A 13,913-nucleotide genomic window follows, 5' to 3' on the forward strand; every position below is an offset into this window, starting at 1 on the left:
CGCAATATTTTATGTGAAACAATTATTTTTATTTGACAACAGCCATAAAAATAGATACAAAGAACTCTCTTATGAAAGCAACTATCGATTCAGCATTGTTATATATTTCTGGAACTTACGTCACTCCCAGAATTTCATTCTTTTCTAATATATGAGGGTGCGTCAAACGTTTCGGAAAGTATACAGCTGGGTAATTTCTCGAATAAAAGATTATTTTTCTTTGAGAAAAACTAACTAAAACACTAGAATAGATAGATAGAAAACCGTAAAAAATGGGCTATATTAAAGAATATTTTTTAACAAATATATATATTTTTAAAAACAACTTTCCGAAAATTTTTCGAGTTATCCCGCGGTATAATTTAACTTGTCGTTCATATTATTCTTGATCTCGACTCACCTGACACTGCTGTGGTCCCTGCCTGTTCGGCGAGGAGGGCTTCGGTCTCGGTTTCTTCACTCCCAGTTTCCCAGGATCACCGGCACCGGCTCTCGACTCCTCGCTGCTACCTGCAATCAGAGAAACAGAACCCGTCAATTGTCGTAACACCTTGACGTTCGTGAGACAAATCGATGTTGCCCGACTCGCCGTGAATTGCCGACGAGCAGCGGAGTCGTTTTCTCCGACGGCAGACTGCTCCAAGCGTCTCTTCTATCGTCGAGGACTGACAACTTTTTGCCACGACGACGCCCAAGATTCGGTCGTCGTGCAACGTCACCCCCTTCCCTCCCACCTGCCCCTTTCACGTCGCTCCTGTTTTCCTCCCGCATTCGCGACGAGACGCGAGGTAGCGTCTACAAGACTTCGACGTATAGAAGATTGATTGCCTAACATGTTCTTTTTGCGTGCGACCTAGGATATACTTAATGGTCGATTGGCTTGGTCGTCAACATCGATCGAGGACCGACTGCGTCGTTGTGGAAGGAAGGATCGAGATGGCTTCTCGCCAAGGATCACGCGGGCTTCCTTAACAAGAGGCACTTCTGTTTTGCGAGCAATTATTTTTGAATGGTATCAGACAGCGTACGGACTCTTAGCAAGCATTAAAAACCCGAGAAAAATCAATTATATAATATCATATATTATTCAATTTCGCTCGAGTACTCGATGAAAAGAAATCAACAAAACTTTGAGAAAATGGAATGGCTTATGAAAAATTGGACATAATAACAAAATATTTAATTTGTCATTAAATATAGTATTTTAAGCTTGCAAAACACAAAAATACATTTACAAAATATATGAAATAAACATTACCATTAAATTGTTACTGTATTCTAACAAAGCTTGACTGAAGAATTGCAATTACGTTAAAAAGTTAAAAACAGAGCGAACTAATTTCTCAATTAATCAATCACGTCATCATTAGTTATAGCAAAAAGTCGATTAAAGATAGAAGTTTGAAAGATGACAAAAGACATTTTAACATTTCCAAATGACATTATTAATCAACTTATAATTCTACGATCAAAAATTGTTTCCGATATGGCCCTCGGCTGTAAGAAACAACATCCATCCGCAGTTTACCTTTGCAACGTCGGGAATGCTTGTACGTCTCCACGGATCTCCGTTACCGACGTGCAACACCTGCGATCATCGTTCCCCTCGCCGCGCTCCGCTTCCTTGCGAGGCAGCTAATTAATTATTGTTTCCAGAGCAGCCGCTGTGCCGCAGCGGCCCTGGAAACTCCCGGCGCGCTATTTGCACAGCGCGGACTGGAGGAAAGATGGACTCGCTTAGTATGAAATTATGACTCTCGGACACAGTGCGCGAAAGGGATGGACGTCGACGAGCGATTTTTCCCAACGCAATTTTCGTACGTCGAGGGAAATCAACTACGAGTGCATCTAAGCAATGTCTCTCTCTCTCCTCTCTCTCTCTTGCACGCGCGCGAATGATTATATTGCGTTATATTTCATGTAAAAATAATTACGGAGGAATACATAAATACAGAAGGTGCACATACAGATAAATCAAAATCCGTATAAATTTTTATTCTTCGTCCACACACAATTAAAGTTTGATTCGAGATTTTAAAAGGAAAATAGCAGTAACATATTTCCTTCTTTTTTAATAAACTTTTCTTGATTTTATAAAAATAAATAGAGACGAATAAACAGAAAAGTCTGTAAAAATAACGAAGTTATTTTAAATCGTATTTATACTTCGTCGATATCATACCGATTATTGAACTCGCGCTGCACTCCTTCCGGATAAACAGAATTTATCCATCTCACTGATGATAAAAGGAAGTTCCCGTGTTGAAAACCGGCTTGTGTACACCGAGCCGCTTTACGCGGACGCTCCTCGCTCGCGAATTTCGCAGCGTCGCGTCGTACTTCGGAAATCAGCAGGCTGCGAGTAAACAAGTCTCTTTTCATCAGCTTCGACGGACGCGGCCGTATTTACCGGAAACTCATATAGTTGTCGACTACGCGCGCAAACATCGAAGATGTACGCTTATACGCCGAACTCTAATAATTTTGTCTTCGAATCCGAAGCGAGAGACTATAACGACGATGTTGCGTCGCGATGTCTCGCTTACAGTGTTTGCTGTTAGTAGATCCTTCCCTCTTTTTCTCCTCCTCATCTTTCTCTCGCTCGGTGGCCGCAATTTAATAAATCAGCGAGCCTGTCTTCGATGGGCCGGCAACGCGCACTCAGTCGAGTTTGATAAACGGCGGCTCCTCTCACGGCCGAATAATTCGCCGATCTCGATACGCGGGTCTCATCCGAATTCGACCGCGCCGCGGAATTTCGAGCTTCGTGACCGCGATTACGTCCGATAAATTCTTCATCGATTTCGCGGGGAGGATCGAGCCAGCGAGCAAGCGAGCGAGCGAGCGAGAGAGCGAGTTGGCGAACCAGCCGAATAAAGCGAGTGGAAGTTTGTTATCAGCAAAATCGCACGTGCCCGCAGATAGCATCGCTCTAAATCATTGTAGCTGGGCTAGTCCGCGCTTTCTCTTTTATGTGGATTTTCTGCAACGTGGACTGTAACCACAATGCGATCAATCAAATCCGTCAGAAAATCGTGACTCACGCTCAACCGAGAATTGGCGTTCCATCAGAACAGCGCGCGTTCACAATGGTATCAAAAGATTAGATTGAAATGGTAATACGACGCATATTCCGGTTACAAAAAATCTTTTGTAATAAAATACTTTCCAGATAAATATAAAATATTGCAAAATGGGACAAGTGAATTCGTTATAAAATATAATCTGGTACAAATGTGTCAATTTTTCGCCGACTGTAATCGTTGTTGCCGGTACGAATTTCGCACGATATTATTCAATTACGATATATACTACAACAGTTAGCCCGACGTATGCAGGCGCTCATTGTGAACGCAAGGTGCGATTCCGCAACCTGGGATCCCACAGCTAGGGATGCGTTTGTAATTCCATTTACCACATAAGTGGATGGTGCAACGTGCAGATGGCATGCTTAATAAAGTGTACTTAACCGAGTCGAGGCTGAACCTGCGCCTCGACCCGGCCTCGATTGCATTCGCGTTTCGTATCCCCGCCACCGGTATTCGAACCACCGAATGTCTCAGAAGACGGAGAACGTCCCGCCGCGACAAATGCATAATTGCATTACCAATTGTCATAGACGCGCATACCAGACGTTCTTGCGGAACACGGGTGAACTATTGTTCAAAATGATATTAACTGACTAGAACTATTCGCTCATTTTTGCTCGCAATATATTCTAAAGCTAAATGACATATGCGCAACCAAATTTTGAATGGAATTCTCCTTATAATTTTTTATGTATCACATAATACAAAAAAAGAACAAATCGTAATGCACACAAGTACAAAATTGTACGACAAATATATTTATATATATAAATATTCAAATATTCAAATATATTTAGAATCGCGCGCGCGTTAATTTTAAAATGCCGCGACTAATCAATTGACAAATTGATTGGCATACAATTTCTGAAAGACGGAAGTCAATTAGAGAGAATTAGGCCGTCTTCACATACGGATAGCGTACGAAAACTAATGATTGCGTCTCGACTTCCCGACGTTTTTGATTTGCCAATAACAACATATCTATATAAATAACGAGAATATTCTGCAGCTGTGATTCGTGCAATTATAACCGCTATCCACTAGCGCTACGCACCGCTGGAAGACGAAAGTAGTGGCCGTGACTGCAAATAATTCCACGGCCGATCGTATTAGAAATATTAGCGAACACTCGCACATGCATGCGCATTTTTGGCGGTCTCCCGATATCGCGAGACTACAGTGTATTCGAATCCTTGCCAAATTGGCGACAGACACCGTCGCTGTCCGTCCGTTCATAAATTTGTAAACATCATTTGGCAGAAAAATAGTATTTAGCCTTAAATTTTGAGAGACTGTTGCATCTTTTTAAGCAAATTTATGTCAAAGATAATATCAAGTTTCCTTTTAATTTATATTTTTTTATTTTATTAAATAATAATAAAAACTGAATTTCTAAAGAATAACAACCTATGTATATAGTTCGTAGATTACATTAATTAATTTTTTTAAATTGCAAAAATTATAAAATAAAAAATATTAAATATTTAAAAAGATATGTAATTAAATATGTAAAAATGCAAATAAAATATTTGAAAAAAAGTGGACAAAAGAGACAAATATCAAAATCTAGAATATCTTAACAATATTCAAATATATTTGACATATCTCGTTATTTTTTTCGATAAAAGAAATATTGTATTATATAAATATTTATCAGCAAAATAAAGATGAGGCTCTAAAGCCGTGAAAGTATATCATGCATAGACTATTAACTTAAAAAGTAGCATATTTGCAAATACGATTACATTCGACACGTGACAACTTTCACGTACACGTAAATGATTCTTCTCGAAATTCCGCAGCTTAGAAAGTGGAAATGGGTCTGTTCGATGAACGTGCATAATTGCGTGTTGGGCGTTGATCACATCGCGGGCACGTTCCGTATACAAACGCGAGTATCTAATAAGACAAAGCAGATTGTATACATAAACTGCCATGCAATTTTCCATTGATGAAGAATTTATATCGAGCGTTCAATATGAAAATTGTTTACGGTTTACGGATAGTTGAATAATTCGTTATGAGCAACATTATAATTAGACATCATATCAATGCAACAATGATTCATCTATTATATATACACTTATTATCAACAAAACCATGAAACAGTATTTCATTAAAATTCTAAACAATTTTCAATAAAATTCAATTATCATAGATATTATGATAATATGACGATAATCAAAGATTATCGCTTGTATCAATCGCAATTTCTCTCATATATTTTATTTTCATTAACGTTATTATTGCATTACGTTACGTAATGCAATTTGGTTACGCATGACATAGTGATTTGGTTACGAGATAACAGGAAGCTGCACGCATTACACACGGTCCACATTCTGCGCTATACGCTATGGCTTGCCGGTGGTCAGCTGGATTTACGTTCGGCATTTACATTCTCATGCGACAATGAAACCGTCCTTCACCGGAAAGAGAGTTCGCATCGATGCGGTGTGCCGAGAGATGCGATAGAATGAAAGCGCAACATACTGCGCGCGCGATAAGGACGCAACGGATGGGAGGCACACTGGTGGAGAATAGGTAATTTTGGCCGCGCAGAGAATAGGGAATTACGAGCCGCTGATAATACCCTGATTGGTAACCGGGCGTTACGGGATAGAACCTAATTATGCGGCGCTATCGTTAAATCTAATCACTTGACGAACAACAGTCTTCTTAGTCGAGTTCGCGATACCGCGTGCCCCAAAGCTGAAATCGATTCCAATGTGTACGCGCGTGCGCCAGTGCATTCTGAGAGGTAGAAGAATTCAATGAAGTTATCAATAAACGTTAAACACTGACATGACAAAAATTAATAGTGTACGGAAGTTTGAACGCAATTCAAGAGTTATTTAAAAAATTTTTAATATATAATTCTTTAGCTTCTTTCTCTCAGTAGTAATTTTTTTTATTATTAAAAGAATTGAAAAATTTTTTGCAATAATAAATAATATATTTAAATTATAAAACTTTTATGATTTAAAAAAAAACAATGTCACTTCTCAGTGAAAATAAAATATGCTATATAATAAGTTCTAGCAAAAACAATCTTTCCTTAAAAAGTTAGAAATTTTCCAGGAAAAATCAAGTCTAAATTGTAATCAGTCATGGAAGTAACTCTCTTATAAAAGATTGTACTTGTTAAAGTTTATTATTATTGCAATGTACTTTATTTTTATAAAAAGGCGACATTGATTGTTCTTACATCGAGGTACAAAATTTCTTTACTTTAGATATTTTTTTATTATCGCACAGCAATGTTTTTTAATTTCTTAAAAAAAATATAATATTCTTGATACTTTTATTACCGACATTTACCATCTGCATCCACGCGTGATTTTATGCAACGCAAAATTTGAAGTAAAACGCGAATTTCTGGGCATAAACGGCTTGATCGTTAGCGCGCGATGTAAATCTTATTTGCAACAGTCACAGAAGAGTACATTAATGCACGAGCGAGCAAATAGCGCGCATTCGAAACTACATCGGGGCTGCCAATAACCCTCGTCGGCTGACGTTCTATGGTTAATTACCATCGGGCCGCGCGAACGCGAACTTCAAAGCTCTCCGTGTCACGGTTGATTCGGCAACCGAGTGTGTCCGATCGCGGACGAACCGCGCGCAGCGGGATTCGACTAATGAGTAATTGTATTTCGGTGCGCGCGGCCATTTTCCGCGCTTTTACCGTATTAACGAGTTTTTACGAGATTACACTGCGCGGACGCGGACGCAGTTTCCCCGAGCCGTATGCGTCATTCGTAACCTTGATAACCGCCGCGTATCAGAGGCCCGCGGCATTGTGCGAGCCGCCCTTCGCGACGTGCCCGTCGAGAATTAAATTTCGCATTAGGATGTTTTTTTGCGATACCGTGCGCCGCAGTTAGCGGCGAGTGCGAGTTGCCACGAAAGTTTCCATGTTCGTGTATCCAAACACTTTATTGCAAAAACTCTACAAGGTATCCGGCAATTTCATATATTAACTTCGGGGTATAATTCCCGTAGCAATCATATAAGTTAAACAATATTACAAAACAACTGTAGAATTTAAGGTAAAAAAAAATAAATGTTATAAAATTAATACTGGAGACTCGGCGCCGCCTCTATGCTTATCTTCGCGACAATACAATTATATTTTATCAAGAATGTAGCATAAAATACTACAAGTTTTTAAACATTATCGTACAACACGCTTGTGCGTCTGTCTTTTTTTCGCGAGTTGCGCGACCGTTTCGTGTGTTTTATCGTCGTCCCGTAGGTACGCGTTTTCCTCGGCAAAAAAAAATTGCAAAAAAATGCGCGAACGTACACGCGACGATTCGCAACACAGTCGCGAGAGAGAAAGAGACCAAGTGGCCGCGAGTCAGAATGGAAATTAAAAAATTGCGAGTACCGCCCCGGCCGGGCCAGGACAGAGCGGAACGAAGCGCGAGAGGGGTTACGGACGATTTTACGCGCGAGCGCACATAAAATGTCGTATGCGCTTTTATGCAGGCTGCACGTTGTAAAAATCCCGCAGTTAAGCTTAATGGCCTGCGCAATGAAAGCGATGCGTAAACCGAAAAGGGAGAAACACGGGCCCAACTGACTCGTCCTCCTCCAACCGCCCGCACGCTCACTGCACCCTCACCTGCTCGTTGCTCCTAGTCCCTTGACCTACATAGTCGCAGTGAGTGCGCTCTGTATTTGTTTGTCAAAAAGTAGTCGCGGAAATCATAAACTGTGCGCCGCTGCGTAAAAGCGTAACCGTTCGTCTCCAACGTAATCCTCCGCGCCGGAGACTTTTACAATTTGAAATACGACCGTGGATGTACGCGCGCATTCTCGAGTGTCTTTAAACATTCTTTCCGTTTTAATCTCATCGTAGTAGTTTAACCAGATGTAATAAAAACGTTTCGTTTGCATAAGATGCGAGATATCGCGCGAGGATTTTTCATTCACGTAAGTTCTAGTACGATTCGGATTCCCGCTACGGATTCCCGCTAAAAAAAAGTAGAATTCTTATTTATCTCGCAGAAGACGAAATCTTGCGTGTCTCGCCTGTTAAAATTTATTTGTTAACGATTTTTGTCATTAACAGAAATATTAATTAATTCAAATATAAGAAATAATAATTTTTATTGCCTTTATCCGTTTAATATTTAAAAAATGGACAAAACATGCAATATTATAAATAATAATAAGCAAGAAAAAATGCAAGAAAATTTTATGAGATAAAGAGAATTTTCATTGCAATGGCGCAAGACGGCCGTCGCGTGAATACTTCTACATCATTTACTTTCGCCATTACTATTCGCTGTGCATTTATGCAGTTGCACGTTGACAAGGACGTAAAGACACCCTCGTAGTCATGACGGTATGCGTCAACTCACACGTATGCTTCCGGAGTAGAGTGCAAGCACGCGTTCCTTTAAAGTGGGCCATTAGGCTGCATTGCCGATGCTTTCTGCTCGCGTGCTGCACTCATGTAGCAGTGCATCCACGTGTTTATATGTTATGTGTATATATATATAGAGAGGGGGGGGGGAGAGTGCAGAGAGACGGTTGACTCTCGAGAATTACGAGACTTATCCAAAATCTCGCAACATGCGCAAGGGTAAAACAAATTTTCAGCTTTTAAATAAAAGAAATTTAAGAGAATTATAAGCAGACTTTCCATCTTTACATTATAAGAATAATTATAAAATTATGTGAATTACAAGAATAAATAAAAAAATTTTCAATAATAAGTGTTTGTTATAAATATTCAAATAATAGTTTATTTATTTACATAATTATCATGGTTTTCAACACATTTCTTGCAATAGTTTGACAGTTTTTCGATTCTTAAAAAAAATCATTTAATTAAGAAATTTATAGAACGCAGTTTTAAACTCGTCATCGTTAAAAAAAGTCTTATCATGTAATTCCACCATATTTTCAGACTTCCTTCACCCTTCAGACCCATTCACTTTCAGACTTCATATCACCAGATTATTACGCATTCGGGTCATTAAAAGAAGATTTAAGAGAATCTAGACTGTATATTGAATGTAAACGTTTTTTTGACAATGATAAACTTTGTTCAAAGAACTGAAAAGTCGCCGGACCGCTAAAAGAAATATGATAATAATAAAAAAGCAAGCTATTATTTGACTTTTTATAATAAATATGTTATGTTTTAGTTTAAAATAGTTACATTATGTTATAAATAGTTATGTTTTAGTAACTGTGCGGAAACTCTGCTTGCATTTACATGTTTGTGCAGTGTACAATACGATATAAGATATGCATTGCATTTCAAGCGCTTCAACATTTGCGTGTTACGTATGTAGTGATGCAAAATTGCATTGACGTACGAACATTGTTGATACAGTCTGACGTGTGTACGCGGGAGAAGCTAATATACCAAAAACATTTCCATCAGCCGTAGCGACATATTAAATCCGTTGAAATTCACGTTTAATATTCACAGGTCACATGTGCGACGTTAATTCCTCGACCGAAGTCGTAACTTGTTTTTTTTTTATCACCACTATAATAAACTTCGAGAGATTAAGGTTGCTTATAACTTTACGCGCGCGATGCACCAAACTCTATTACCTCGCGCCGATACTTTCGCGACACTCGATGTACACCAACAACGGATGATACCGTCGTATAACCGCGAGTACTCGGCATAATGTCGCATAAACGCACGCACTCGGCTGCCTCTGCCCTCACGCACGCAGCTAGGAAGTATATTGTATGGGAATAAATTTTATGACAAAGTGGTCGAGATCGGAAAATTGCTCGGATTACGAGCTAAGCTTATCGTGATTCTACGTTATGTGATTCTTGAAATAAAATCGTGGATGCTTACGACTCTTCGATATCAGTGGCTTTCTTTCGATAATGAATATCGATTTTCGATAATATTAGTTAAATATTATATTTCTTTTATGTCTATTATCCCCTAGAATTACAAATTCGATAAAGGTTTTAATGTTTTCAATCATTTGTTGCTTAATTACTTTATTTGATTGCACTATAAAAATATATTAGAATATTCTAAATTTTTAGTTTCGGATTAATTTTATTTTAATCAGAATTAGATTAATTAAAAGCCGTTATTAAAAATTTCTGTATTGTACAAGTATTCAACTTTAATTTAATCAATATCTCTCTTTCCCTCTTTCTCGAATATATATCTCGATACTTCCTACTGTATACATCAGCAAGAAACTTCAGAATGACGACATAGTGGTTTTCAAAGACGTTAGCTCCTGGCTACGTCGTTAAATCGTCGTTAGGACGAGCAACATACGAGCAAAAAAGCGAGTTGCACGTCCATCTCGCGTCCGCTAACGGGAATCAACATCCGGTCGATCATCATTGCCGCCTTTCGCAGCACGTTATTGTTTCGGCTTTTCCCGAGTGTAGTCTGTACGAGAGTCGTTAGTCCGTAATCGATTCATGTTTGATAGCGGACACTTTTTCAGTGTGTGAATAGACCGGGCGATGACTTGGTCGAAATCGAAAATTCATGTTCTGGAGAAAATGCGGGGATAGAATAATATTGAACAACACATGTGCAAACAACTATAGTCCACACACGATGTACAGTATCTAAAACGGCATTTGTTATATTAGAATAAAATATTCCGCGATATGAATAATTGCGTTGATTTTTTAAATGAGAAGCACAGAGTTTCCTTATCGATAAAAGATATTTATATCACACTGAAAATACCTTATATATTTTCTTTATGTTCAATGTGAAAAAAGTGAATGGAAAAATTATTGCACAGTTATCATTTTTAAAAGACGTAATTACGAACGAGAAGCTGATCTCCTTTAATATTTATCGGAATATCTGCTCCTTTTTGGCCTATAGGGAAATCATACATGTACAGAAAATAAAAATGAACATTTTTGCAACATGATTTCATTTCACTAAACTCCCCTCGTCGCACACGTGATCGAAAGTAAAATTTTATAGCTCATACCGAGAAAATCATCATTTTTTCCAGGAAGTAGGCAGTCTCGAGAAGGTTACTTCCACCGGTTGAGCACGAGGCAATCTCGCTTCCGTAGCGTCTTTCTAGGAAGAAATTTTTTTCTCGGCATCGACGCTGTATGTAAAAAGCAACAGAGAGCGAAACTCGGAACGAGAATAACGCGCGATATTTCTTCAAGTGGCTTTTAAATTATATCAACGTACCGTATAAGAAATGGATTACATTATCACAGTTTTCTTTTGCCAGAAAACTTGTGATGATAAAACCGAGTCACAAGCGATATATATAAAAATTAATTTAGTTACTTTAGATTATTTATTTATCATCAATAAATATGCAAAATATATTAAGCACATTTTAATAAATTCAAACTTTGATGTTGACGTTATAATTGCACTCTAAATAAATAAATTTCAGATGCCAGAAGCGTAAATAAAACGCAGACGTAAGGAATTCTTGAAATTTGAGCCGATGTAAGATATGATATCGAGTTTCGGCCAAGAAGGAAACATTTTCGCGGCCAAGAGTTTTGGATAGTATCGACGACAAGATGTCGCGGAACTCCCTGAAACTGACAACGCGGGTGCCGACAAATTGTCTAACCCACTCGAGTTTGCGGATGAGTTCGCAGATGCAAGAGAAAGAGAGAGAGAGAGAGAGACAGAGGAACACTGATCGATCGATATTGCAACGGCTGCAAGCCGTAAACAGGGGCGGGAATCGTTAAATATTGAAATCCGAGCGAGGCGTAATGCGATATCGAGTCCGCGCGCTAGTACGTCACTCATATCGATTAGCGGTTTTCCATTTTTAATGAAGAATTCGTTACACATCGTGTCGCGCGGCTCTCGCACCCGTTCGCTCTCTCATTCTCTTTTTCTCTCTCTCTCTCTCTTCCTCTCGTCATCGCAACTGTTTTATTCCGTTAATTTTCGCGATTAGCGCGAACACGCCAAGCGACATCCCAAATGTTATTTAATGCTCGCTCGCTCGCGTTTCTTCCGCGAGAGAACGTTTCTAGCTCCCAGTCGTCGCGTCGATTGAAATTGTGTGCCTTCGCGCTGCCGCTTTTAATTACCGAAACGCACGGGTAAACGCGGTGTACGTTTACACGTACGGTTGTGCGTATCGGTTTTCAAACGCACGCGCGCACGATACATCGCAGGTCAAATTTTCTGCGATTGTCGGAGAAGCCATTTAAACGCCTATCAATTAGCAGGATTGCGTTCGTCAAAATAATATTGTAAATTATACTTTTTCAATATCGAGATACTCACAGAATATCCGCTCGACGCTCGTATCAGTAGCATAACGTGCACAGGATGTAGATTAATATGAGACATCATTAACACTTTCACGACACAAACAATTCTCTGAGTCCATCTCTAAAAATGTAAAATTCGATAAAAGTAAAAAATCTGCCTTCTTAAAAAACATTATAAATCATTATAAACTTTACACATTTAGTAGATAAAGGCTTTATTAAATAAAATCAAGATTTCCCAGTAAATTTCAATGTCGCAAACATGTTAATGCCTCACACCTTCAATTTGAAAATTTTACTTTAGATTTAGATTTAAATTGTTTTTATCAATCTTTTAACCGATCAACAAGCTATTTGGATAGCTCGCGTTATTTTTAAACAACAGTATAATAAGCAAATTCAATGTATTGACAATTTGCATACGATGGATATGCATGCAGTCGACAGTCTTTAATCGTCATATCGGCGCCCCGTCATGATTTTCATTTCGAGATCGCACTCGCGTCACGTTTCACGTCCGGTAACGCATGCAGCGCGGCGCGGCTGTTCCAGTACGGTTGAAAGGCGGATAATGGTCGGGGATCAATGTTGCTCAACGATGATTGACGTGTCCGAATAATTGACGTTTGCGATTATCGGCACCAATCGGCGCCAGCTGAAAGTGTCGCGTCGCTTTCTCGACGAAGACGCCTCGTCTGACTTCTCATTTGCCATAATCGCTCTTATCGAGAACCGATACCTGGCAATAGCAGCAGGGAGACGTTTCCTTGCATTTTCAATAATCTTCGAGTGTTTCTGGATTCTTCCTTAAGTATGCAAAATCTCGAGAAAGGCGAAAGTGTTCTTAGCTAATCGCAAATCGTTTGGCACGCAAATAAATATCGTTTTCACAAACAAAGAAAATCAAATAAAATTATTATTATTCCTAAAACTTTGTTAATTTTTTAAATCAAGAATATAAGTAACATTGCAAATTTAAGTAAACACGGGGAAAAAATTGAAAAGTAGTGGAAAAGGAATAAAAAGATTATAAGTAGGCAAAGTTAGAAATAGATAAAGTTCGACAGCGCAAAACCGGAGGGTGTCCGAAGATTCAATAGAACGATAGAGATGCGAGGGAGCGTGCGGGGATACAAGATCGACACGGAGAAAGACGGAACGAAAGCGAATCGCGAAAAAATGAACAAAACGAGAAAAAACGCCGGGGTGCCGTCGCGATATCGCTGGCCAATAATGGGCGCGAAGCACCACCCGCCGTTAAAATCGCCCGAACTATCCACCCAGACCTGCCCCTTCGCTAGATTTATCGCGGAGGGCTTAAAAAAGAAGAGGGAAAGGGAGAGAGAACAGGATACGGAGAGACGGACGAGGATATATTCGTTCGGCAATCCTCCTCGTAGAGAGTGGCTGCGCGGCGGGACGAACGGGTGGATAAGGGGAAAAAAGGAAGAGCGAAATTGCGAGGACCCGTACGAGGCGAGCACAGCCCAATTTATAATATTTATCGCCGGTGACCGATAATGGAATTTCGCCAACGCAACTCTGCGCGGAGAGAGCCGGACCGCCGATACTAAATCCTGA

General features: G+C 39.4%; 1 protein-coding gene and 1 long non-coding RNA gene across 16 annotated transcripts in view; one reads left to right on the top strand and one right to left on the bottom strand.

The window, feature by feature from the left end:
• Window positions 1–13,913, bottom strand: part of LOC105672654 (zinc finger protein 541) — a 403,799-nt gene that overhangs the window by 112,598 nt on the left and 277,288 nt on the right. For all 15 annotated transcript variants that reach the window (XM_067354494.1, XM_067354493.1, XM_012367730.2 and 12 more), the window contains one exon: window positions 401–510. In XM_067354494.1, the coding sequence (XP_067210595.1) occupies window positions 401–510 (110 nt within the window). The remainder of the gene's footprint in view (window positions 1–400; window positions 511–13,913) is intronic.
• Window positions 1–13,913, top strand: part of LOC136999786 (uncharacterized) — a 198,033-nt gene that overhangs the window by 7,367 nt on the left and 176,753 nt on the right. The window lies entirely within an intron of this gene.

This window comes from Linepithema humile, chromosome 4 (assembly GCF_040581485.1).
Source record: "Linepithema humile isolate Giens D197 chromosome 4, Lhum_UNIL_v1.0, whole genome shotgun sequence".
NCBI lineage: Eukaryota > Metazoa > Arthropoda > Insecta > Hymenoptera > Formicidae > Linepithema > Linepithema humile.